The sequence below is a fragment of the Scyliorhinus torazame genome, chromosome 1, assembly GCF_047496885.1.
Source record: "Scyliorhinus torazame isolate Kashiwa2021f chromosome 1, sScyTor2.1, whole genome shotgun sequence".
Classification (NCBI taxonomy): domain Eukaryota; kingdom Metazoa; phylum Chordata; class Chondrichthyes; order Carcharhiniformes; family Scyliorhinidae; genus Scyliorhinus; species Scyliorhinus torazame.
This window is the reverse complement of record NC_092707.1, coordinates 421,556,996-421,582,549: the sequence shown is the minus strand read 5'-3', so window position 1 is coordinate 421,582,549 and position 25,554 is coordinate 421,556,996. Positions and strand designations below refer to the sequence as shown.

The window sequence follows — 25,554 nt, the reverse complement described above, 5'->3', positions numbered from 1 at the left end:
CCTCCTACACCAGCTGTTTAGCCACGTGTTTAGCTGCTCTATCTTCCTATTTCTAGCCTCACTGGCACGTGGCACAGGGAGTAATCCCGAGATTACAACCCTCGAGGTCCTGTCTTTTAACTTTCTGCCTAGCTCCCTGAACTCCTGCTGCAGGACCTCATGCCCCTTCCTGCATATGTCGTTAGTACCAATATGTACAACGACCTCTGCCTGTTTGCCCTCCCCCTTCAGCATGCCCTCTACCCATTCGGAGACATCCTGGACCCTGGCACCAGGGAGGCAACATACCATCCTGGAGTCTCTTTCACGTCCACAGAAACACTTTTTCTGTGCCCCTGACTAGAGAGTTCCCTATTACTATTGCTCTTCTGCGCTTTGACCCTCCCTTCTGCCGCTGCTCTGGCTGCTGCTGTTTTCCCCTGATAGGCTATCCCCCCCGACAGTATCCAAAGGGGTATATCTGTTCGAGAGGGGGACAACCACAGGGGATTCCTGCACTGACTGCCTGCCCTTTCTGGTGGTCACCCATTTCTCTGCCTGCACCTTGGGTGTGACCACATTTACATAACTGCGAACTATGACGCTTTCCGCCACCTGCATGCTCCTAAGTGCATCCAATTGCTGCTCCAACCGAACCATGCGGTCTGTGAGGAGCTCCAGTTGGGTGCGCTTTCTGCAGATGAAGCCATCCGGGACGCTGGAAGCCTCCCGGACCTGCCACATCTCACAGTCAGAGCACTGCACCCCTCTAACTGACATTGCGTCAATTAATTAAAATTAAAATTAAAAAAAAATTTTTTTAAAAAAAATATATATATTTTTTAATTTCAAAGTTACTGCTAACTATCTGTTTCCTAGCACTAGATTTCTAATAGAAATGCGAAAGCTAAATATAGTACTCTCCGATCTCTGGCTTAGATACCCTCTAAATTATAATTAAGTAATTATGTTTAATTAGTTACCAATGCTTAATTTTTTAAATTTAGTGTAGATTCCCAACCAGCCACTCAGGTCACAGCTTTTCTGTGATGTCACTTCAGTTTCCCCCGACACACACAATTTGAAAAAGGTATAAAAGTAAAAATGAGTAAAAATCACTTACTTACCTTCGTACCTTCTGAGTGTCTTTGATGTTCTCAGGTTCTCTCCCTGACAGAGACTGCTCCTCCACCTCCGAACCTTGACCTGCACAATGCTAATAATATAATATAATAATAATATAATATGGCACTTACCTCACACCAATGGGTCTTATTATTAGGTTAGAGGAGGAGGGCGGGTGGGAGACACTACACGTGTAGTGTCTCGGGTTTCCTCTCCACCAGAATTTATTGGTTGGGGGGGGGGGTCTTCCCAGAAGTCCGCGGGTCGAAAAAAATAAAACAGAAAAGAAGTGTTTTTTAAAAGGATACACTTACCTCCCAGAAATCACTTGCGCACCGCTCCCGCTGAAATCGACTGGCCTGCTCCTGTGAAGGTAAGAGTTTTTAAAGGATACACTTACCTCCCAGAAATCACTTGCGCACCGCTCCCGCTGAAATGAATATTTTTCGTCAGTATTCACACAGGAAAAAGACAATGTTGTCGAGGAGAATACTGAGATTCAGGCTACTAGACTAGAAGGGCTTGAGGTTCATAAGGAGGAGGTGTTAACTATTTTCACCCTTTCCAGAATTGTTAAGTCCCCTGGGCCGGTTGGGATTTATCCTAGGATTCTCTGGGAAGCTAGGGAGGAGATTGCTGAGCCTTTGGCTTTGATCTTTAAGTCATCTTTGTCAACAGAAATAGTGCCAGAAGACTGGAGGATAGCAATTGTTGTCACCTTGTTCAAGAAGGGGAGTAGAGACAACCCCGGTAACTATAGACCAGTGAGCCTTACTTCTGTTGTGGGCAAAATCTTTGAAAGGTTTACAAGAGATGGGGTGTATAATCACCTGGAAAGGAATAATTTGATTAGACATAGTCAACACGGTTTCGTGAAGGGTAGGTCGTGCCTCACCAACCTTATTGAGTTCTTTGAGAAGGTGACCAAACAGGTGGATGAGGGTAAAGCAGTTGATGTGGTGTATATAGATTTCAGCAAAGCGTTTGATAAGGTTCCCCACGGTAGGCTATTGCAGAAAATACAGAGGCATGGGATTCAGGGAGATTTGGCAGTTTGGATCAGAAATTGGCTAGCTGGAAGAAGACAAAGGGTGGTGGTTGATGGGAAGTGTTCAGACTGGAGTCCAGTCACTAGTGGTGTACCACAAGGATCTGTTTTGGGGCCACTGCTGTTTGTCATTTTTATAAATGACCTGGAGGAGGGCGTAGAATGATGGGTGAGTAAATTTGCAGATGACACTAAAGTCGGTGGAGTTGTGGACAGTGGGGAAGGATGTTACAAGTTACAGAGGGACATAGATAAGCTGCAGTGCTGGGCTGAGAGGTGGCAAATGGAGTTTAATGCAGAAAAGTGTGAGGTGATTCATTTTGGAAGGAATAACAGGAAGACAGAGTACTTGGCTAATGGTAAGATTCTTGGCAGTGTGGATGAGCAGAGAGATTTTGGTGTCCATGTACATAGATCCCTGAAAGTTGCCACCCAGGTTGAGAGGGTTGTTAAGAAGGCGTATGGTGTGTTAGCTTTTATTGGTAGAGGGATTGAGTTTCGGAGCCATGAGGTCATGTTGCAGCTGTACAAAACTCTGGTGCGGCCGCATTTGGAGTATTGCATGCAATTCTGGTCGCCGCATTATAGGAAGGATGTGGAAGCATTGGAAAGGGTGCAGAGGGGATTTACCAGAATGTTGCCTGGTATGGAGAGAAGATCTTATGAGGAAAGGCTGAGGGACTTGAGGCTGTTTTCATTAGAGAGAAGAAGGTTAAGAGGTGACTTAATTGAGGCATACAAGATGATCAGAGGATTGGATAGGGTGGACAGTGAGAGCCTTTTTCCTCGGATGGTGATGTCTAGCACGAGGGGCATAGCTTTAAATTGAGGGGTGATAGATGTCAGAGGTAGGTTCTTTACTCAGAGAGTAGTAAGGGTGTGGAATGCCCTGCCTGCAACAGTAGTGGACTCACCAATACTTAGGGTATTCAAATGGTCATTGGATAGACATATGGGCGATAAGGGAATAATGTAGATGGGCTTTAGCGTGGTTTCACAGGTCGGCGCAACATCGAGGGCCGAAGGGCCTGTACTGCGCTGTAATGTTCTATGTTCTATGTTCGATGATATACTTGATTAATTTACAATTGAGAAGGAGGAGATGTTAAAAAGGCTATCTTTACTACCAAGACCAGACGAGATGTATCCAAGGATATGAGGGAATTGAGAGTGGAGATTTCAGAGGCACTGGTGATAATCTTCCAGTCTTTCTTGGACACGGATGGTGCCGGAGGGCTGGAGAATTGGGAATGTTTCACCCTTATTCAAAAAACAATGCAACGATAATGGCGACAACTACAGAACAGTCAGTTTGACTTTATTGGGAGGGAAATTTCTGGAAACTTTAGTTTGAGACAAAAACAGTTTGAGAAGTTCAGGATTAATTAACGGAAAATCATGTTGGCCAACTTGCTGGAGTTTTTTTGCGTAGATAACAGAGAAGGTTGATAAGCGCAATTCTGTTGATGTGATGTCTATGGATTTTTAAAGAGTATTTAATACAGTGCCACACAACAGACTTGTAAGTAAAATTCTAGTCATGGAATAAAAGGGAAAATGGGCACAAGAATAATTTAGCCGAGTGACAGCAAGCAGAGAGTAATTATTTGTCAGATTGGAGGAAGGTTTTTATTTATTTATTTTAAAATTTAGAGTACCCAATTTATTTTTTCCAATTAAGGGGCTGTAGGAGCGGTTTCAAAGCCTGTGTATTGAGTCGGCTTCCATGTGGGCTTTTCTCCTGTGGCTCAACTCAGTACAAAGAGCAGCAGACACATCAACAATCTGAAAGACAGTTTTATTTTCTACAAGCTTGCATCCATGTACATGAGAGATAAGACCTGGATAGCTGCCAAGATCCTTCTACAGAACAAAGACAAATACTCAGCACATATACAACTTTCAAAAATCAACAGCCCTCCCCAGTTGGACGCGATCCAATCCCTGAAGCTGCTATGTTTAAACTCACCCAATAGAATCGCAAGCAATGTTCAAATTTCACCCAATAGAATTGCAAGCAAAACATGACAGTTATGTACAATCCCAGCAGCCTGTGCTGATTGTTTGTGAGAAACAGGACAACAGAACCAGCACCCTGGATTGTTTCACAAAGACAGGATATCAGAAGTGACATCCTTTTGGTCAAGTTAGCTATCCTAAATCCCATTTGATTACCTATTACTGCTATGTCCTAGAAATACATGTTTAATGGTTAATAATGATTACTCAGTGCACTCCCTATAATTCATCTCAATCCTTAATAAACTAACTTATGTAAAACTACTCTAGTGGCACACTCGCTATTCAACTTAAAGAGGTATCATCGCTGAATCCCCCTTCAGGGGCAATTTAACGTGGCCAATCCACCTACCCTGCACATCTTTGGGTTGTGGGGGTGAAACCCCGCAAACACAGGGAGAATGTGCAAACTCCACACGGACAGTGGCCCAGGGCCGGGTTCGAACCTGGGACCTCGGCGCCGTGAGACTGCAGTGCTACCCACTGCACCACCGTGCTGCACCGTGTAAAGATTCTGTGATTCAGTGAAATCCCTGCTAACTGTTGCTGTATTCTGCCCATCAGGATCCGTATGGCTGGCATAAAGGGTTTGCAGGGTGTGGTAAGGAAGACAGTCAACGATGAGCTGCAGGCCAACATCTGGGAACCCCAGCACATGGATAAGATCGTGCCATCTCTTCTCTTCAACTTGCAGCAAGCAGAGGAAGCTGAGAGGTAAGCCCTCATATTCCTCTTTCAACCATCTCTACCTCTTTCTTTGTCTTTCTGATCCCCCCTTCCCTATTGTCAAACCTGGGCCCTTCAACCCTTCAGGGAGCTTTCCCTAATGCCTGGGGCAGGATTTCACAGTGGGCTTTGGGCCCCTGTTCACAGGAGAAAACAATTCTTCTGAACCCATGTGTGCTGATAGTGTGACTGGCTGAGAAATTAATAATCGCTTCTTATCACAAGTCGGCTTCAATGAAGTTCCTGTGAAAATCCCCTAGTCGCCACAGTCCGGCGCCTGATCGGGGAGACTGGTACGGGAATTGAACCGTGCTGCTGGCATTGTTCTGCATTACAAGCCTGCTGTTTAGCCCACTGTGTTAAGTTTTACTGCTAGCAGCCAGCCTCCTAACTGTTGACAACCGCGGCAAACTCGCCCAAAATGATACTTAGGGCGCGATTCTCCGGAAAGATTTCTGAGTGTTGTAGTGAGCAGGAATTGCCGCGTGCTTCCCGCCGCTCGGTCCAGCGAGGCCGGCAATGCAATTCAACGTTAATTGATCCACTGAACGAGGCCTCACGGGCCTATCGCCGCAAATGAAGGCTCACCAGCTGATTCGTCGGGACTGCGCTCGCCAGCACCCCCCCCCCCCCACCACCCCGCTCCACTAACAAAGTCGAGCAGCACTTAAGCTGCACTTGCTCAGCCAACCCCAGCCAGCTCACAGCAATGGCGCTGAGGACACCGGACCCAAGATTCGGGGAGGCTGACCTGGGGAGGCTCCTGGACGCGGTGGAGGCCAGGAGGGATGTCTTCTCCCTCTGAGGGTACTGGAGTGTCAGTCACAGGGCAGCCAGTGCTGGCTGGGATGAGGTGGCGGCGTCTGTGAGCTCACAGAGTGTGCAGGCGGACCCACCTCCAGTGCTGGGAAAAGGTCAATAACCTACACCAGGCAGCACGAGTGAGTAGACACCAAAGCCCCTCCCACGACACCGAGACCTTTCCGCTCACATGGGAGCATTTAGCCCCCTCCCACTTCAACCCGTCCGCCTCGCTGGGCAACGTGACCCATTACTGGGCCAACCTTGATGGGCTTCTGTGGGTCATGTCCCGCCCTCAGATGGGAATGGCTGAGATGCTGCAGAGCGTGTCCCAGTCCCAGGTGGGCATTGCTGAATCTCTGCGGAGATTGTCCCAGTCCCAGGTGGACATTGCTGAATCTCTGCGGAGATTGTCCCAGTCCCAGGTGGACATTGCTGAGGCACTGCAGGGCATGGTCCAGTCCCAGGTGGGCATTGCTGAGGCACTGCAGGGCATGGCCCAGTCCCAGGTGGACATTGCTGAGGCACTGCAGGGCATGTCCCAGTCCCAGGTGGGCATTGCTGAATCTCTGCGGAGATTGTCCCAGTCCCAGGTGGGCATTGCTGAATCTCTGCAGGGCATGGCCCAGTCCCAGGTGGGCATTGCTGAATCTCTGCGGAGATAGTCTCAGTCCCAGGTGGACATTGCTGAGGCACTGCAGGGCATGGTCCAGTCCCAGGTGGGCATTGCTGAATCGCTGCGGAGATTGTCCCAGTCCCAGGTGGGCATTGCTGAATCGCTGCGGAGATTGTCCCAGTCCCAGGTGGGCCTTGCTGAATCGCTGCGGAGATTGTCCCAGTCCCAGGTGGGCATTGCTGAATCACTGCAGGGCATGGCCCAGTCCCAGGTGGGCATTGCTGAATCTCTGCGGAGATAGTCTCAGTCCCAGGTGGGCATTGCTGAATCACTGCAGGGCATGGCCAAGTCCCAGGTGGGCATTGCTGAATCTCTGCGGAGTTAGTCCCAGTCCCAGGTGGGCATTGCTGTATCTCTGCGGAGATAGTCTCAGTCCCAGGTGGGCATTGCTGAGGCACTGCAGGGCATGGCCCAGTCCCAGGTGGGCATTGCTGAATCTCTGCGGAGATAGCCCCAGTCCCAGGTGGGCATTGCTGAATCTCTGCAGAGATAGTCCCAGTCCCAGGTGGGCATTGCTGAGGCACTGCAGGGCATGGCCCAGTCCCAGGTGGACATTGCTGAGGCACTGCAGGGCATGGCCCAGTCCCAGGTGGACATTGCTGAGGCACTGCAGGGCATGGTCCAGTCCCAGGTGGACATTGCTGAGGCACTGCAGGGCATGGTCCAGTCCCAGGTGGGCATTGCTGAGGCACTGCAGGGCATGTCCCAGTCCCAGGTGGGCATTGCTGAATCTCTGCGGAGATTGTCCCAGTCCCAGGTGGGCATTGCTGAATCTCTGCAGGGCATGGCCCAGTCCCAGGTGGGCATTGCTGAATCTCTGCGGAGATAGTCTCAGTCCCAGGTGGACATTGCTGAGGCACTGCAGGGCATGGTCCAGTCCCAGGTGGGCATTGCTGAATCGCTGCGGAGATTGTCCCAGTCCCAGGTGGGCATTGCTGAATCGCTGCGGAGATTGTCCCAGTCCCAGGTGGGCCTTGCTGAATCGCTGCGGAGATTGTCCCAGTCCCAGGTGGGCATTGCTGAATCACTGCAGGGCATGGCCCAGTCCCAGGTGGGCATTGCTGAATCTCTGCGGAGATAGTCTCAGTCCCAGGTGGGCATTGCTGAATCACTGCAGGGCATGGCCCAGTCCCAGGTGGGCATTGCTGAATCTCTGCGGAGATAGTCCCAGTCCCAGGTGGGCATTGCTGTATCTCTGCGGAGATAGTCTCAGTCCCAGGTGGGCATTGCTGAGGCACTGCAGGGCATGGCCCAGTCCCAGGTGGGCATTGCTGAATCTCTGCGGAGATAGCCCCAGTCCCAGGTGGGCATTGCTGAATCTCTGCAGAGAAAGTCCCAGTCCCAGGTGGGCATTGCTGAATCTCTGCAGGGCATGGCCCAGTCCCAGGTGGGCATTGCTGAATCACTGCAGAGATTGTCCCAGTCCCAGGTGGGCATTGCTGAATCTATGCGGAGATAGTCCCAGTCCCAGGTGGGCATTGCTGAATCTCTGCGGAGATTGTCCCAGTCCCAGGTGGGCATTGCTGAATCTCTGCGGAGATTGTCCCAGTCCCAGGTGGGCTTTGCTGAATCTCTGCGGAGATTGTCCCAGTCCCAAGTGGGCATTGCTGAATCACTGCAGGGCATGGCCCAGTTCCAGGTTGGCATTGCTGAATCTCTGCGGAGATTGTCCCAGTCCCATGTGGGCATTGCTGAATCTCTGCAGAGATAGTCCCAGTCCCAGGTGGGCATTGCTGAATCTCTGCAGGGCATGGTCCAGTCCCAGGTGGGCATTGCTGAATCGCTGCGGAGATTGTCCCAGTCCCAGGTGGGCATTGCTGAATCTCTGCGGAGATAGTCTCAGTCCCAGGTGGACATTGCTGAATCTCTGCGGAGATAGTCTCAGTCCCAGGTGGGCATTGCTGAGGCACTGCAGGGCATGGCCCAGTCCCAGGTGGGCATTGCTGAATCTCTGCGGAGATAGTCCCAGTCCCAGGTAGGCATTGCTGAATCTCTGCGGAGATCGTCTCAGTCCCAGGTGGGCATTGCTGAGGCACTGCAGGGCATGGCGCAGTCCCAGGTGGGCATTGCTGAATCTCTGCGGAGATAGTCCCAGTCCCAGGTGGGCATTGCTGAATCTCTGCAGGGCATGGTCCAGTCCAAGGTGGGCATTGCTGAATCGCTGCGGAGATTGTCCCAGTCCCAGGTGGGCATTGCTGAATCGCTGCGGAGATGGTCCCAGTCCCAGGTGGGCATTGCTGAATCTCTGCGGAGATAGTCTCAGTCCCAGGTGTGCATTGCTGAGGCACTGCAGGGCATGGCCCAGTCCCAGGTGGGCATTGCTGAATCTCTGCGGAGATAGCCCCAGTCCCAGGTGGGCATTGCTGAATCTCTGCAGAGATAGTCCCAGTCCCAGGTGGGCATTGCTGAATCTCTGCAGGGCATGGCCCAGTCCCAGGTGGGCATTGCTGAATCACTGCAGAGATTGTCCCAGTCCCAGGTGGGCATTGCTGAATCTCTGCGGAGATAGTCCCAGTCCCAGGTGGGCATTGCTGAATCTCTGCGGAGATTGTCCCAGTCCCAGGTGGGCTTTGCTGAATCTCTGCGGAGATTGTCCCAGTCCCAGGTGGGCTTTGCTGAATCTCTGCGGAGATTGTCCCAGTCCCAAGTGGGCATTGCTGAATCACTGCAGGGCATGGCCCAGTCCCAGGTTGGCATTGCTGAATCTCTGCAGGGCATGGCCCAGTCCCAGGTTGGCATTGCTGAATCTCTGCGGAGATTGTCCCAGTCCCATGTGGGCATTGCTGAATCTCTGCGGAGATTGTCCCACTCCCAGGTGGGCACTGCTGAATCTCTGCGGAGATAGTCTCAGTCCCAGGTGTGCATTGCTGAGGCACTGCAGTGCATGGCCCAGTCCCAGGTGGGCATTGCTGAATCTCTGCGGAGATAGCCCCAGTCCGAGGTGGGCATTGCTGAATCTCTGCAGAGATAGTCCCAGTCCCAGGTGGGCACTCCTGAATCTCTGCAGGGCATGGCCCAGTCCCAGGTGGGCATTGCTGAGGCACTGCAGGGCATGTCCCAGTCCCAGGTGGGCATTGCTGAATCTCTGCGGAGATTGTCCCAGTCCCAGGTGGGCATTGCTGAATCTCTGCGGAGATAGTCCCAGTCCCAGGTGGGCATTGCTGAATCTCTGCAGGGCATGGCCCAGTCCCAGGTGGGCATTGCTGAGGCACTGCAGGGCATGTCCCAGTCCCAGGTGGGCATTGCTGAATCTCTGCGGAGATAGTCTCAGTCCCAGGTGGACATTGCTGAGGCACTGCAGGGCATGGTCCAGTCCCAGGTGGGCATTGCTGAATCGCTGTGGAGATTGTCCCAGTCCCAGGTGGGCATTGCTGAATCGCTGCGGAGATTGTCCCAGTCCCAGGTGGGCATTGCTGAATCTCTGCGGAGATAGTCTCAGTCCCAGGTGGGCATTGCTGAGGCACTGCAGGGCATGGCCCAGTCCCAGGTGGGCATTGCTTAATCTCTGCGGAGATAGCCCCAGTCCCAGGTGGGCATTGCTGAATCTCTGCAGAGATAGTCCCAGTCCCAGGTGGGCATTGCTGAATCTCTGCAGGGCATGGCCCAGTCCCAGATGGGCATTGCTGAATCACTGCAGAGATTGTCCCAGTCCCAGGTGGGCATTGCTTAATCTCTGCGGAGATAGTCCCAGTCCCAGGTGGGCATTGCTGAATCTCTGCGGAGATTGTCCCAGTCCCAGGTGGACATTGCTGAGGCACTGCAGGGCATGGTCCAGTCCCAGGTGGACATTGCTGAATCTCTGCGGAGATAGTCCCAGTCCCAGGTAAGCATTGCTGAATCTCTGCGGAGATAGTCTCAGTCCCAGGTGGACATTGCTGAGGCACTGCAGGGCATGGTCCAGTCCCAGGTGGGCATTGCTGAATCGCTGCGGAGATTGTCCCAGTCCCAGGTGGGCATTGCTGAATCGCTGCGGAGATTGTCCCAGTCCCAGGTGGGCATTCCTGAATCTCTGCAGGGCATGGCCCAGTCCCAGGTGGGCATTGCTGAGGCACTGCAGGACATGTCCCAGTCCCAGGTGGGCATTGCTGAATCTCTGCAGAGATAGTCTCAGTCCCAGGTGGACATTGATGAGGCACTGCAGGGCATGGTCCAGTCCCATGTGGGCATTGCTGAATCTCTGCGGAGATAGTCTCAGTCCCAGGTGGACATTGCTGAGGCACTGCAGGGCATGGTCCAGTCCCAGGTGGGCATTGCTGAATCGCTGCGGAGATTGTCCCAGTCCCAGGTGGGCATTGCTGAATCGCTGCGGAGATTGTCCCAGTCCCAGGTGGGCATTGCTGAATCTCTGCGGAGATAATCTCAGTCCCAGGTGGGCATTGCTGAGGCACTGCAGGGCATGGCCCAGTCCCAGGTGGGCATTGCTGAATCTCTGCGGAGATAGCCCCAGTCCCAGGTGGGCATTGCTGAATCTCTGCAGAGATAGTCCCAGTCCCAGGTGGGCATTGCTGAATCTCTGCAGGGCATGGCCCAGTCCCAGGTGGGCATTGCTGAATCACTGCAGAGATTGTCCCAGTCCCAGGTGGGCATTGCTGAATCTCTGCGGAGATAGTCCCAGTCCCAGGTGGGCATTGCTGAATCTCTGCGGAGATTGTCCCAGTCCCAGGTGGGCATTGCTGAATCTCTGCGGAGATTGTCCCAGTCCCAGGTGGGCTTTGCTGAATCTCTGCGGAGATTGTCCCAGTCCCAAGTGGGCATTGCTGAATCACTGCAGGGCATGGCCCAGTCCCAGGTTGGCATTGCTGAATCTCTGCAGGGCATGGCCCAGTCCCAGGTTGGCATTGCTGAATCTCTGCGGAGATTGTCCCAGTCCCATGTGGGCATTGCTGAATCTCTGCGGAGATTGTCCCACTCCCAGGTCTGCATTGCTGAATCTCTGCGGAGATAGTCTCAGTCCCAGGTGGGCATTGCTGAGGCACTGCAGGGCATGGCCCAGTCCCAGGTGGGCATTGCTGAATCTCTGCAGAGATTGTCCCAGTCCCAGGTGGGCATTGCTGAATCTCTGCAGAGATAGTCCCAGTCCCAGGTGGGCATTGCTGAATCTCTGCAGGGCATGGCCCAGTCCCAGGTGGGCATTGCTGAGGCACTGCAGGGCATGTCCCAGTCCCAGGGGGGCATTGCTGAATCTCTGCGGAGATAGTCTCAGTCCCAGGTGGACATTGCTGAGGCACTGTAGGGCATGGTCCAGTCCCAGGTGGGCATTGCTGAATCGCTGCGGAGATTGTCCCAGTCCCAGGTGGGCATTGCTGAATCGCTGCGGAGATTGTCCCAGTCCCAGGTGGGCATTGCTGAATCTCTGCGGAGATAGTCTCAGTCCCAGGTGGGCATTGCTGAGGCACTGCAGGGCATGGCCCAGTCCCAGGTGGGCATTGCTTAATCTCTGCGGAGATAGCCCCAGTCCCAGGTGGGCATTGCTGAATCTCTGCAGAGATAGTCCCAGTCCCAGGTGGGCATTGCTGAATCACTGCAGAGATTGTCCCAGTCCCAGGTGGGCATTGCTTAATCTCTGCGGAGATAGTCTCAGTCCCAGGTGGGCATTGCTGAATCTCTGCGGAGATTGTCCCAGTCCCAAGTGGGCATTGCTGAATCACTGCAGGGCATGGCCCAGTCCCAGGTTGGCATTGCTGAATCTCTGCGGAGATTGTCCCAGTCCCAGGTGGGCATTGCTGAATCTCTGCGGAGATTGTCCGAGTCCCAGGTGGGCTTTGCTGAATCGCTGCGGAGATTGTCCCAGTCCCAAGTGGGCATTGCTGAATCACTGCAGGGCATGGCCCAGTCCCAGGTTGGCATTGCTGAATCTCTGCAGGGCATGGCCCAGTCCCAGGTTGGCATTGCTGAATCTCTGCGGAGATTGTCCCAGTCCCAGGTGGGCATTGCTGAATCTCTGCGGAGATTGTCCCAGTCCCAGGTGGGCATTGCTGAATCTCTGCGGAGATAGTCTCAGTCCCAGGTGGGCATTGCTGAGGCACTGCAGGGCATGGCCCAGTCCCAGGTGGGCATTGCTGAATCTCTGCGGAGATAGCCCCAGTCCCAGGTGGGCATTGCTGAATCTCTGCAGAGATAGTCCCAGTCCCAGGTGGGCATTGCTGAATCTCTGCAGGGCATGGCCCAGTCCCAGGTGGGCATTGCTGAATCTCTGCGGAGATTGTCCCAGTCCCAGGTGGGCATTGCTGAATCTCTGCGGAGATTGTCCCAGTCCCAGGTGGGCATTGCTGAGTCTCTGCGGAGATTGTCCCAGTCCCAGGCGGGCATTGCTGAATCACTGCAGGGCATGGCCCAGTCCCAGGTGGGCATTGCTGAATCTCTGCGGAGATTGTCCCAGTCCAGGTGGGCATTGCTGAATCGCTGCAGAGATTGTCCCAGTCCCAGGTGGGCATTGCTGAATCTCTGCGGAGATTGTCCCAGTCCCATGTGGGCATTGCTGAATCTCTGCGGAGATTGTCCCACTCCCAGGTCTGCATTGCTGAATCTCTGCGGAGATAGTCTCAGTCCCAGGTGGGCATTGCTGAGGCACTGCAGGGCATGGCCCAGTCCCAGGTGGGCATTGCTGAATCTCTGCAGAGATTGTCCCAGTCCCAGGTGGGCATTGCTGAATCTCTGCAGAGATAGTCCCAGTCCCAGGTGGGCATTGCTGAATCTCTGCAGGGCATGGCCCAGTCCCAGGTGGGCATTGCTGAGGCACTGCAGGGCATGTCCCAGTCCCAGGGGGGCATTGCTGAATCTCTGCGGAGATAGTCTCAGTCCCAGGTGGACATTGCTGAGGCACTGTAGGGCATGGTCCAGTCCCAGGTGGGCATTGCTGAATCGCTGCGGAGATTGTCCCAGTCCCAGGTGGGCATTGCTGAATCGCTGCGGAGATTGTCCCAGTCCCAGGTGGGCATTGCTGAATCTCTGCGGAGATAGTCTCAGTCCCAGGTGGGCATTGCTGAGGCACTGCAGGGCATGGCCCAGTCCCAGGTGGGCATTGCTTAATCTCTGCGGAGATAGCCCCAGTCCCAGGTGGGCATTGCTGAATCTCTGCAGAGATAGTCCCAGTCCCAGGTGGGCATTGCTGAATCACTGCAGAGATTGTCCCAGTCCCAGGTGGGCATTGCTTAATCTCTGCGGAGATAGTCTCAGTCCCAGGTGGGCATTGCTGAATCTCTGCGGAGATTGTCCCAGTCCCAAGTGGGCATTGCTGAATCACTGCAGGGCATGGCCCAGTCCCAGGTTGGCATTGCTGAATCTCTGCGGAGATTGTCCCAGTCCCAGGTGGGCATTGCTGAATCTCTGCGGAGATTGTCCGAGTCCCAGGTGGGCTTTGCTGAATCGCTGCGGAGATTGTCCCAGTCCCAAGTGGGCATTGCTGAATCACTGCAGGGCATGGCCCAGTCCCAGGTTGGCATTGCTGAATCTCTGCAGGGCATGGCCCAGTCCCAGGTTGGCATTGCTGAATCTCTGCGGAGATTGTCCCAGTCCCAGGTGGGCATTGCTGAATCTCTGCGGAGATTGTCCCAGTCCCAGGTGGGCATTGCTGAATCTCTGCGGAGATAGTCTCAGTCCCAGGTGGGCATTGCTGAGGCACTGCAGGGCATGGCCCAGTCCCAGGTGGGCATTGCTGAATCTCTGCGGAGATAGCCCCAGTCCCAGGTGGGCATTGCTGAATCTCTGCAGAGATAGTCCCAGTCCCAGGTGGGCATTGCTGAATCTCTGCAGGGCATGGCCCAGTCCCAGGTGGGCATTGCTGAATCTCTGCGGAGATTGTCCCAGTCCCAGGTGGGCATTGCTGAATCTCTGCGGAGATTGTCCCAGTCCCAGGTGGGCATTGCTGAGTCTCTGCGGAGATTGTCCCAGTCCCAGGCGGGCATTGCTGAATCACTGCAGGGCATGGCCCAGTCCCAGGTGGGCATTGCTGAATCTCTGCGGAGATTGTCCCAGTCCAGGTGGGCATTGCTGAATCGCTGCAGAGATTGTCCCAGTCCCAGGTGGGCATTGCTGAATCTCTGCGGAGATTGTCCCAGTCCCAAGTGGGCATTGCTGAATCACTGCAGGGCATGGCCCAGTCCCAGGTGGGCATTACTGAATCTCTGCAGGGCATGGCCCAGTCCCAGGTGGGCATTGCTGATTCTCTGCGGAGATTGTCCCAGTCCCAGGTGGGCATTGCTGAATCTCTGCGGAGATTGTCCCAGTCCCAAGTGGGAATTGCTGAATCACTGCAGGGCATGGCCCAGTCCCAGGTGGGCATTGCTGAATCTCTGCGGAGATTGTATCAGTCCCAGGTGGACATTGCTGAATCGCTGCAGAGATTGTCCCAGTCCCAGGTGGGCATTGCTGAATCTCTGCGGAGATTGTCCCAGTCCCAGGTGGGCATTGCTGAATCTCTGCGGAGATTGTCCCAGTCCCAGGTGGGCATTGCTGAATCGCTGCGGAGATTGTCCCAGTCCCAGGTGGACATTGCTGAATCGCTGCAGAGATTGTACCAGTCCCAGGTGGGCATTGCTGAATCTCTGCGGAGATTGTCCCAGTCCAGGTGGGCATTGCTGAATCTCTGCGGAGATTGTCCCAGTCTCAGGTGGGCATTGCTGAATCTCTGCGGAGATTGTCCCAGTCCCAGGTGGGCATTGCTGAATCGCTGCGGAGATAGTCCCAGTCCCAGGTGGGCATTGCTGAATCTCTGCGGAGATTGTCCCAGTCCCAAGTGGGCATTGCTGAATCACTGCAGGGCATGGCCCAGTCCCAGGTGGGCATTGCTGAATCTCTGCGGAGATAGCCCCAGTCCCAGGTGGGCATTGCTGAATCTCTGCAGAGATAGTCCCAGTCCCAGGTGGGCATTGCTGAATCTCTGCGGAGATTGTCCCAGTCCCAGGTGGGCATTGCTGAATCACTGCAGGGCATGGCCCAGTCCCAGGGTGGCATTGCTGAATCTCTGCAGGGCATGGCCCAGTCCCAGGTTGGCATTGCTGAATCTCTGCGGAGATTGTCCCAGTCCCAGGTGGGCATTGCTGAATCTCTGCGGAGATAGTCCCAGTCCCAGGTGGGCATTGCTGAATCTCTGCGGAGATAGTCTCAGTCCCAGGTGGGCATTGCTGAGGCACTGCAGGGCATGGCCCAGTCCCAGGTGGGCATTGCTGAATCTCTGCGGAGATAGCCCCAGTCCCAGGTGGGCATTGCTGAATCTCTGCAGAGATAGTCCCAGTCCCAGGTGGGCATTGCTGAATCTCTGCAGGGCATGGCCCAGTCCCAGGTGGGCATTGCTGAATCTCTGCGGAGATTGTCCCAGTCCCAGGTGGGCATTGCTGAATCTCTGCGGAGATTGTCCCAGTCCCAGGTGGGCATTGCTGAGTCTCTGCGGAGATTGTCCCAGTCCCAGGCGGGCATTGCTGAATCACTGCAGGGCATGGCCCAGTCCCAGGTGGGCATTGCTGAATCTCTGCGGAGATTGTCCCAGTCCAGGTGGGCATTGCTGAATCGCTGCAGAGATTGTCCCAGTCCCAGGTGGGCATTGCTGAATCTCTGCGGAGATTGTCCCAGTCCCAAGTGGGCATTGCTGAATCACTGCAGGGCATGGCCCAGTCCCAGGTGGGCATTACTGAATCTCTGCAGGGCATGGCCCAGTCCCAGGTGGGCATTGCTGATTCTCTGCGGAGATTGTCCCAGTCCCAGGTGGGCATTGCTGAATCTCTGCGGAGATTGTCCCAGTCCCAAGTGGGCATTGCTGAATCACTGCAGGGCATGGCCCAGTCCCAGGTGGGCATTGCTGAATCTCTGCGGAGATTGTATCAGTCCCAGGTGGACATTGCTGAATCGCTGCAGAGATTGTCCCAGTCCCAGGTGGGCATTGCTGAATCTCTGCGGAGATTGTCCCAGTCCAGGTGGGCATTGCTGAATCTCTGCGGAGATTGTCCCAGTCCCAGGTGGGCATTGCTGAATCGCTGCGGAGATTGTCCCAGTCCCAGGTGGACATTGCTGAATCGCTGCAGAGATTGTACCAGTCCCAGGTGGGCATTGCTGAATCTCTGCGGAGATTGTCCCAGTCCAGGTGGGCATTGCTGAATCTCTGCGGAGATTGTCCCAGTCCCAGGTGGGCATTGCTGAATCTCTGCGGAGATTGTCCCAGTCCCAGGTGGGCATTGCTGAATCGCTGCGGAGATAGTCCCAGTCCCAGGTGGGCATTGCTGAATCTCTGCAGGGCATGGCCCAGTCCCAGGTGGGCATTGCTGAATCTCTGCAGGGCATGGCCCAGTCCCAGGTTGGCATTGCTGAATCTCTGCGGAGATTGTCCCAGTCCCATGTGGGCATTGCTGAATCTCTGCGGAGATTGTCCCACTCCCAGGTGGGTATTGCTGAATCTCTGCGGAGATAGTCTCAGTCCGAGGTGGGCATTGCTGAGGCACTGCGGGGCATGGCCCAGTCCCAGGTGGACATTGCTGAATCTCTGCGGAGATAGCTCCAGTCCCAGGTGGGCATTGCTGAATCTCTGCAGAGATAGTCCCAGTCCCAGGTGGGCATTGCTGAATTTCTGCAGGGCATGGCCCAGTCCCAGGTGGGCATTGCTGAATCTCTGCGGAGATTGTCCCAGTCCCAGGTGGGCATTGCTGAATCTCTGCGGAGATAGTCCCCGTCCCAGGTGGGCATTGCTGAATCTCTGCCGGGCATGGCCCAGTCCCAGGTGGGCATTGCTGAGGCACTGCCGAGATTGTCCCAGTCCCAGGTGGGCATTGCTGAATCTCTGCGGAGATAGTCCCAGTCCCAGGTGGGCATTGCTGAATCTCTGCAGGGCATGGCCCAGTCCCAAGTGGGCATTGCTGAGGCACTGCAGGGCATGTCCCAGTCCCAGGTGGGCATTGCTGAATCTCTGCGGAGATAGTCTCAGTTCCAGGTGGACATTGCTGAGGCACTGCAGGGCATGGTCCAGTCCCAGGTGGGCATTTCTGAATCTCTGCGGAGATAGTCTCAGTCCCAGGTGGGCATTGCTGAGGCACTGCAGGGCATGGCCCAGTCCCAGGTGGGCATTGCTGAATCTCTGCGGAGATAGCCCCAGTCCCAGGTGGGCATTGCTGAATCTCTGCAGAGATAGTCCCAGTCCCAGGTGGGCATTGCTGAATCTCTGCGGAGATTGTCCCAGTCCCAGGTGGGCATTGCTGAATCGCTGCGGAGATTGTCCCAGTCCCAGGTGGGCATTGCTGAATCTCTGCGGAGATAGTCTCAGTCCCAGGTGGGCATTGCTGAGGCACTGCAGGGCATGGCCCAGTCCCAGGTGGGCATTGCTGAATCTCTGCGGAGATAGCCCCAGTCCCAGGTGGGCATTGCTGAATCTCTGCAGAGATAGTCCCAGTCCCAGGTGGGCATTGCTGAATCTCTGCAGGGCATGGCCCAGTCCCAGGTGGGCATTGCTGAATCACTGCAGAGATTGTCCCAGTCCCAGGTGGGCATTGCTGAATCTCTGCGGAGATAGTCCCAGTCCCAGGTGGGCATTGCTGAATCTCTGCGGAGATTGTCCCAGTCCCAAGTGGGCATTGCTGAATCACTGCAGGGCATGGCCCAGTCCCAGGTTGGCATTGCTGAATCTCTGCGGCGATTGTCCCAGTCCCAGGTGAGCATTGCTGAATCTCTGCGGAGATTGTCCCAGTCCCAGGTGGGCTTTGCTGAATCGCTGCGGAGATTGTCCCAGTCCCAAGTGGGCATTGCTGAATCACTGCAGGGCATGGCCCAGTCCCAGGTTGGCATTGCTGAATCTCTGCAGGGCATGACCCAGTCCCAGGTTGGCATTGCTGAATCTCTGCGGAGATTGTCCCAGTCCCAGGTGTGCATTGCTGAATCTCTGCGGAGATTGTCCCAGTCCCAGGTGGGCATTGCTGAATCTCTGCAGAGATAGTCCCAGTCCCAGGTGGGCATTGCTGAATCTCTGCAGGGCATGGCCCAGTCCCAGGTGGGCATTGCTGAATCTCTGCGGAGATTGTCCCAGTCCCAGGTGGGCATTGCTGAATCTCTGCGGAGATTGTCCCAGTTCCAGGTGGGCATTGCTGAATCTCTGCGGAGATTGTCCCAGTCCCAGGCGGGCATTGCTGAATCACTGCAGGGCATGGCCCAGTCCCAGGTGGGCATTGCTGAATCTCTGCGGAGATTGTCCCAGTTCCAGGTGGGCATTGCTGAATCTCTGCGGAGATTGTCCCAGTCCCAAGTGGGCATTGCTGAATCACTGCAGGGCATGTCCCAGTCCCAGGTGGGCATTGCTGAATCTCTGCAGGGCATGGCCCAGTCCCAGGTGGGCATTGCTGAATCTCTGCGGAGATTGTCCCAGTCCCAAGTGGGCATTGCTGAATCACTGCAGGGCATGGCCCAGTCCCAGGTGGGCATTGCTGAATCGCTGCAGGGCATGGCCCAGTACCAGGTGGGCATTGCTGAATCTCTGCGGAGATTGTCCCAGTCCCAGGTGGACATTGCTGAATCGCTGCAGAGATTGTCCCAGTCCCAGGTGGGCATTGCTGAATCTCTACGGAGATTGTCCCAGTCCATTTGGGCATTGCTGAATCTCTGCGTAGATTGTCCCAGTCCCAGGTGGGCATTGCTGAATCGCTGCGGAGATTGTCCCAGTCCCAGGTGGACATTGCTGAATCGCTGCAGAGATTGTCCCAGTCCCAGGTGGGCATTGCTGAATCTCTGCGGAGATTGTCCCAGTCCAGGTGGGCATTGCTGAATCTCTGCGGAGACTGTCCCACTCCCAGGTGGGCATTACTGAATCTCTGCGGAGATTGTCCTAGTCCCAGGTGGGCATTGCTGAATCGCTGCGGAGATTGTCCCAGTTCCAGGTGGACATTGCTGAATCGCTGCAGAGATTGTCCCAGTCCCAGGTGGGCATTGCTGAATCTCTGCGGAGATTGTCCCAGTCCAGGTGGGCATTGCTGAATCTCTGCGGAGATTGTCCCAGTCCCAGGTGGGCATTGCTGAATCTCTGCGGAGATTGTCCCAGTCCCAGGTGGGCATTGCTGAATCGCTGCGGAGATAGTCCCAGTCCCAGGTGGGCATTGCTGAATCGCTGCGGAGATTGTCCCGGTCCCAGCTGGGCATTGCTGAATCTCTGCGGAGATTGTCCCAGTCCCAGGTGGGCATTGCTGAATCTCTGCGGAGATTGTCCCAGTCCCAGGTGGGCATTGCTGAATCTCTGCAGAGATAGTCCCAGTCCCAGGTGGACATTGCTGAATCACTGCAGGGCATGGCCCAGTCCCAGGTGGGCATTGCTGAGGCACTGCAGAGATTGTCCCGGTCCCAGGTGGGCTTTGCTGAATCGCTGCGGAGATTGTCCCAGTCCCAAGTGGGCATTGCTGAATCACTGCAGGGCATGGCCCAGTCCCAGGGTGGCATTGCTGAATCTCTGCAGGGCATGGCCCAGTCCCAGGTTGGCATTGCTGAATCTCTGCGGAGATTGTCCCAGTCCCAGGTGGGCATTGCTGAATCTCTGCGGAGATTGTCCCAGTCCCAGGTGGGCATTGCTGAATCTCTGCGGAGATAGTCTCAGTCCCAGGTGGGCATTGCTGAGGCACTGCAGGGCATGGCCCAGTCCCAGGTGGGCATTGCTGAATCTCTGCGGAGATAGCCCCAGTCCCAGGTGGGCATTGCTGAATCTCTGCAGAGATAGTCCCAGTCCCAGGTGGGCATTGCTGAATCTCTGCAGGGCATGGCCCAGTCCCAGGTGGGCATTGCTGAATCTCTGCGGAGATTGTCCCAGTCCCAGGTGGGCATTGCTGAATCTCTGCGGAGATTGTCCCAGTCCCAGGTGGGCATTGCTGAGTCTCTGCGGAGATTGTCCCAGTCCCAGGCGGGCATTGCTGAATCACTGCAGGGCATGGCCCAGTCCCAGGTGGGCATTGCTGAATCTCTGCGGAGATTGTCCCAGTCCAGGTGGGCATTGCTGAATCGCTGCAGAGATTGTCCCAGTCCCAGGTGGGCATTGCTGAATCTCTGCGGAGATTGTCCCAGTCCCAAGTGGGCATTGCTGAATCACTGCAGGGCATGGCCCAGTCCCAGGTGGGCATTACTGAATCTCTGCAGGGCATGGCCCAGTCCCAGGTGGGCATTGCTGATTCTCTGCGGAGATTGTCCCAGTCCCAGGTGGGCATTGCTGAATCTCTGCGGAGATTGTCCCAGTCCCAAGTGGGCATTGCTGAATCACTGCAGGGCATGGCCCAGTCCCAGGTGGGCATTGCTGAATCTCTGCGGAGATTGTATCAGTCCCAGGTGGACATTGCTGAATCGCTGCAGAGATTGTCCCAGTCCCAGGTGGGCATTGCTGAATCTCTGCGGAGATTGTCCCAGTCCAGGTGGGCATTGCTGAATCTCTGCGGAGATTGTCCCAGTCCCAGGTGGGCATTGCTGAATCGCTGCGGAGATTGTCCCAGTCCCAGGTGGACATTGCTGAATCGCTGCAGAGATTGTACCAGTCCCAGGTGGGCATTGCTGAATCTCTGCGGAGATTGTCCCAGTCCAGGTGGGCATTGCTGAATCTCTGCGGAGATTGTCCCAGTCCCAGGTGGGCATTGCTGAATCTCTGCGGAGATTGTCCCAGTCCCAGGTGGGCATTGCTGAATCGCTGCGGAGATAGTCCCAGTCCCAGGTGGGCATTGCTGAATCTCTGCAGGGCATGGCCCAGTCCCAGGTGGGCATTGCTGAATCTCTGCAGGGCATGGCCCAGTCCCAGGTTGGCATTGCTGAATCTCTGCGGAGATTGTCCCAGTCCCATGTGGGCATTGCTGAATCTCTGCGGAGATTGTCCCACTCCCAGGTGGGTATTGCTGAATCTCTGCGGAGATAGTCTCAGTCCGAGGTGGGCATTGCTGAGGCACTGCGGGGCATGGCCCAGTCCCAGGTGGGCATTGCTGAATCTCTGCGGAGATAGCTCCAGTCCCAGGTGGGCATTGCTGAATCTCTGCAGAGATAGTCCCAGTCCCAGGTGGGCATTGCTGAATTTCTGCAGGGCATGGCCCAGTCCCAGGTGGGCATTGCTGAATCTCTGCGGAGATTGTCCCAGTCCCAGGTGGGCATTGCTGAATCTCTGCGGAGATAGTCCCCGTCCCAGGTGGGCATTGCTGAATCTCTGCCGGGCATGGCCCAGTCCCAGGTGGGCATTGCTGAGGCACTGCCGAGATTGTCCCAGTCCCAGGTGGGCATTGCTGAATCTCTGCGGAGATAGTCCCAGTCCCAGGTGGGCATTGCTGAATCTCTGCAGGGCATGGCCCAGTCCCAAGTGGGCATTGCTGAGGCACTGCAGGGCATGTCCCAGTCCCAGGTGGGCATTGCTGAATCTCTGCGGAGATAGTCTGAGTTCCAGGTGGACATTGCTGAGGCACTGCAGGGCATGGTCCAGTCCCAGGTGGGCATTTCTGAATCTCTGCGGAGATAGTCTCAGTCCCAGGTGGGCATTGCTGAGGCACTGCAGGGCATGGCCCAGTCCCAGGTGGGCATTGCTGAATCTCTGCGGAGATAGCCCCAGTCCCAGGTGGGCATTGCTGAATCTCTGCAGAGATAGTCCCAGTCCCAGGTGGGCATTGCTGAATCTCTGCGGAGATTGTCCCAGTCCCAGGTGGGCATTGCTGAATCGCTGCGGAGATTGTCCCAGTCCCAGGTGGGCATTGCTGAATCTCTGCGGAGATAGTCTCAGTCCCAGGTGGGCATTGCTGAGGCACTGCAGGGCATGGCCCAGTCCCAGGTGGGCATTGCTGAATCTCTGCGGAGATAGCCCCAGTCCCAGGTGGGCATTGCTGAATCTCTGCAGAGATAGTCCCAGTCCCAGGTGGGCATTGCTGAATCTCTGCAGGGCATGGCCCAGTCCCAGGTGGGCATTGCTGAATCACTGCAGAGATTGTCCCAGTCCCAGGTGGGCATTGCTGAATCTCTGCGGAGATAGTCCCAGTCCCAGGTGGGCATTGCTGAATTTCTGCGGAGATTGTCCCAGTCCCAAGTGGGCATTGCTGAATCACTGCAGGGCATGGCCCAGTCCCAGGTTGGCATTGCTGAATCTCTGCGGCGATTGTCCCAGTCCCAGGTGAGCATTGCTGAATCTCTGCGGAGATTGTCCCAGTCCCAGGTGGGCTTTGCTGAATCGCTGCGGAGATTGTCCCAGTCCCAAGTGGGCATTGCTGAATCACTGCAGGGCATGGCCCAGTCCCAGGTTGGCATTGCTGAATCTCTGCAGGGCATGACCCAGTCCCAGGTTGGCATTGCTGAATCTCTGCGGAGATTGTCCCAGTCCCAGGTGTGCATTGCTGAATCTCTGCGGAGATTGTCCCAGTCCCAGGTGGGCATTGCTGAATCTCTGCAGAGATAGTCCCAGTCCCAGGTGGGCATTGCTGAATCTCTGCAGGGCATGGCCCAGTCCCAGGTGGGCATTGCTGAATCTCTGCGGAGATTGTCCCAGTCCCAGGTGGGCATTGCTGAATCTCTGCGGAGATTGTCCCAGTTCCAGGTGGGCATTGCTGAATCTCTGCGGAGATTGTCCCAGTCCCAGGCGGGCATTGCTGAATCACTGCAGGGCATGGCCCAGTCCCAGGTGGGCATTGCTGAATCTCTGCGGAGATTGTCCCAGTTCCAGGTGGGCATTGCTGAATCTCTGCGGAGATTGTCCCAGTCCCAAGTGGGCATTGCTGAATCACTGCAGGGCATGGCCCAGTCCCAGGTGGGCATTGCTGAATCTCTGCAGGGCATGGCCCAGTCCCAGGTGGGCATTGCTGAATCTCTGCGGAGATTGTCCCAGTCCCAAGTGGGCATTGCTGAATCACTGCAGGGCATGGCCCAGTCCCAGGTGGGCATTGCTGAATCGCTGCAGGGCATGGCCCAGTACCAGGTGGGCATTGCTGAATCTCTGCGGAGATTGTCCCAGTCCCAGGTGGACATTGCTGAATCGCTGCAGAGATTGTCCCAGTCCCAGGTGGGCATTGCTGAATCTCTACGGAGATTGTCCCAGTCCATTTGGGCATTGCTGAATCTCTGCGTAGATTGTCCCAGTCCCAGGTGGGCATTGCTGAATCGCTGCGGAGATTGTCCCAGTCCCAGGTGGACATTGCTGAATCGCTGCAGAGATTGTCCCAGTCCCAGGTGGGCATTGCTGAATCTCTGCGGAGATTGTCCCAGTCCAGGTGGGCATTGCTGAATCTCTGCGGAGACTGTCCCACTCCCAGGTGGGCATTACTGAATCTCTGCGGAGATTGTCCTAGTCCCAGGTGGGCATTGCTGAATCGCTGCGGAGATTGTCCCAGTTCCAGGTGGACATTGCTGAATCGCTGCAGAGATTGTCCCAGTCCCAGGTGGGCATTGCTGAATCTCTGCGGAGATTGTCCCAGTCCAGGTGGGCATTGCTGAATCTCTGCGGAGATTGTCCCAGTCCCAGGTGGGCATTGCTGAATCTCTGCGGAGATTGTCCCAGTCCCAGGTGGGCATTGCTGAATCGCTGCGGAGATAGTCCCAGTCCCAGGTGGGCATTGCTGAATCGCTGCGGAGATTGTCCCGGTCCCAGCTGGGCATTGCTGAATCTCTGCGGAGATTGTCCCAGTCCCAGGTGGGCATTGCTGAATCTCTGCGGAGATTGTCCCAGTCCCAGGTGGGCATTGCTGAATCTCTGCAGAGATAGTCCCAGTCCCAGGTGGACATTGCTGAATCACTGCAGGGCATGGCCCAGTCCCAGGTGGGCATTGCTGAGGCACTGCAGAGATTGTCCCGGTCCCAGGTGGGCTTTGCTGAATCGCTGCGGAGATTGTCCCAGTCCCAAGTGGGCATTGCTGAATCACTGCAGGGCATGGCCCAGTCCCAGGGTGGCATTGCTGAATCTCTGCAGGGCATGGCCCAGTCCCAGGTTGGCATTGCTGAATCTCTGCGGAGATTGTCCCAGTCCCAGGTGGGCATTGCTGAATCTCTGCGGAGATTGTCCCAGTCCCAGGTGGGCATTGCTGAATCTCTGCGGAGATAGTCTCAGTCCCAGGTGGGCATTGCTGAGGCACTGCAGGGCATGGCCCAGTCCCAGGTGGGCATTGCTGAATCTCTGCGGAGATAGCCCCAGTCCCAGGTGGGCATTGCTGAATCTCTGCAGAGATAGTCCCAGTCCCAGGTGGGCATTGCTGAATCTCTGCAGGGCATGGCCCAGTCCCAGGTGGGCATTGCTGAATCTCTGCGGAGATTGTCCCAGTCCCAGGTGGGCATTGCTGAATCTCTGCGGAGATTGTCCCAGTCCCAGGTGGGCATTGCTGAGTCTCTGCGGAGATTGTCCCAGTCCCAGGCGGGCATTGCTGAATCACTGCAGGGCATGGCCCAGTCCCAGGTGGGCATTGCTGAATCTCTGCGGAGATTGTCCCAGTCCAGGTGGGCATTGCTGAATCGCTGCAGAGATTGTCCCAGTCCCAGGTGGGCATTGCTGAATCTCTGAGGAGATTGTCCCAGTCCCAAGTGGGCATTGCTGAATCACTGCAGGGCATGGCCCAGTCCCAGGTGGGCATTACTGAATCTCTGCAGGGCATGGCCCAGTCCCAGGTGGGCATTGCTGATTCTCTGCGGAGATTGTCCCAGTCCCAGGTGGGCATTGCTGAATCTCTGCGGAGATTGTCCCAGTCCCAAGTGGGCATTGCTGAATCACTGCAGGGCATGGCCCAGTCCCAGGTGGGCATTGCTGAATCTCTGCGGAGATTGTATCAGTCCCAGGTGGACATTGCTGAATCGCTGCAGAGATTGTCCCAGTCCCAGGTGGGCATTGCTGAATCTCTGCGGAGATTGTCCCAGTCCAGGTGGGCATTGCTGAATCTCTGCGGAGATTGTCCCAGTCCCAGGTGGGCATTGCTGAATCGCTGCGGAGATTGTCCCAGTCCCAGGTGGACATTGCTGAATCGCTGCAGAGATTGTACCAGTCCCAGGTGGGCATTGCTGAATCTCTGCGGAGATTGTCCCAGTCCAGGTGGGCATTGCTGAATCTCTGCGGAGATTGTCCCAGTCCCAGGTGGGCATTGCTGAATCTCTGCGGAGATTGTCCCAGTCCCAGGTGGGCATTGCTGAATCGCTGCGGAGATAGTCCCAGTCCCAGGTGGGCATTGCTGAATCTCTGCAGGGCATGGCCCAGTCCCAGGTGGGCATTGCTGAATCTCTGCAGGGCATGGCCCAGTCCCAGGTT

General features: G+C 55.5%; 1 protein-coding gene across 1 annotated transcript in view; it reads left to right on the top strand.

Moving 5' to 3' along the window:
- The window catches only part of LOC140425068 (protein EFR3 homolog B-like), a 500,803-nt gene that overhangs the window by 93,619 nt on the left and 381,630 nt on the right, over positions 1 to 25,554 (top strand). Inside the window, exon 6 of the mRNA XM_072508948.1 lies at positions 4,736 to 4,885. Coding sequence (XP_072365049.1) covers positions 4,736 to 4,885 — 150 coding nt within the window. The remainder of the gene's footprint in view (positions 1 to 4,735; positions 4,886 to 25,554) is intronic.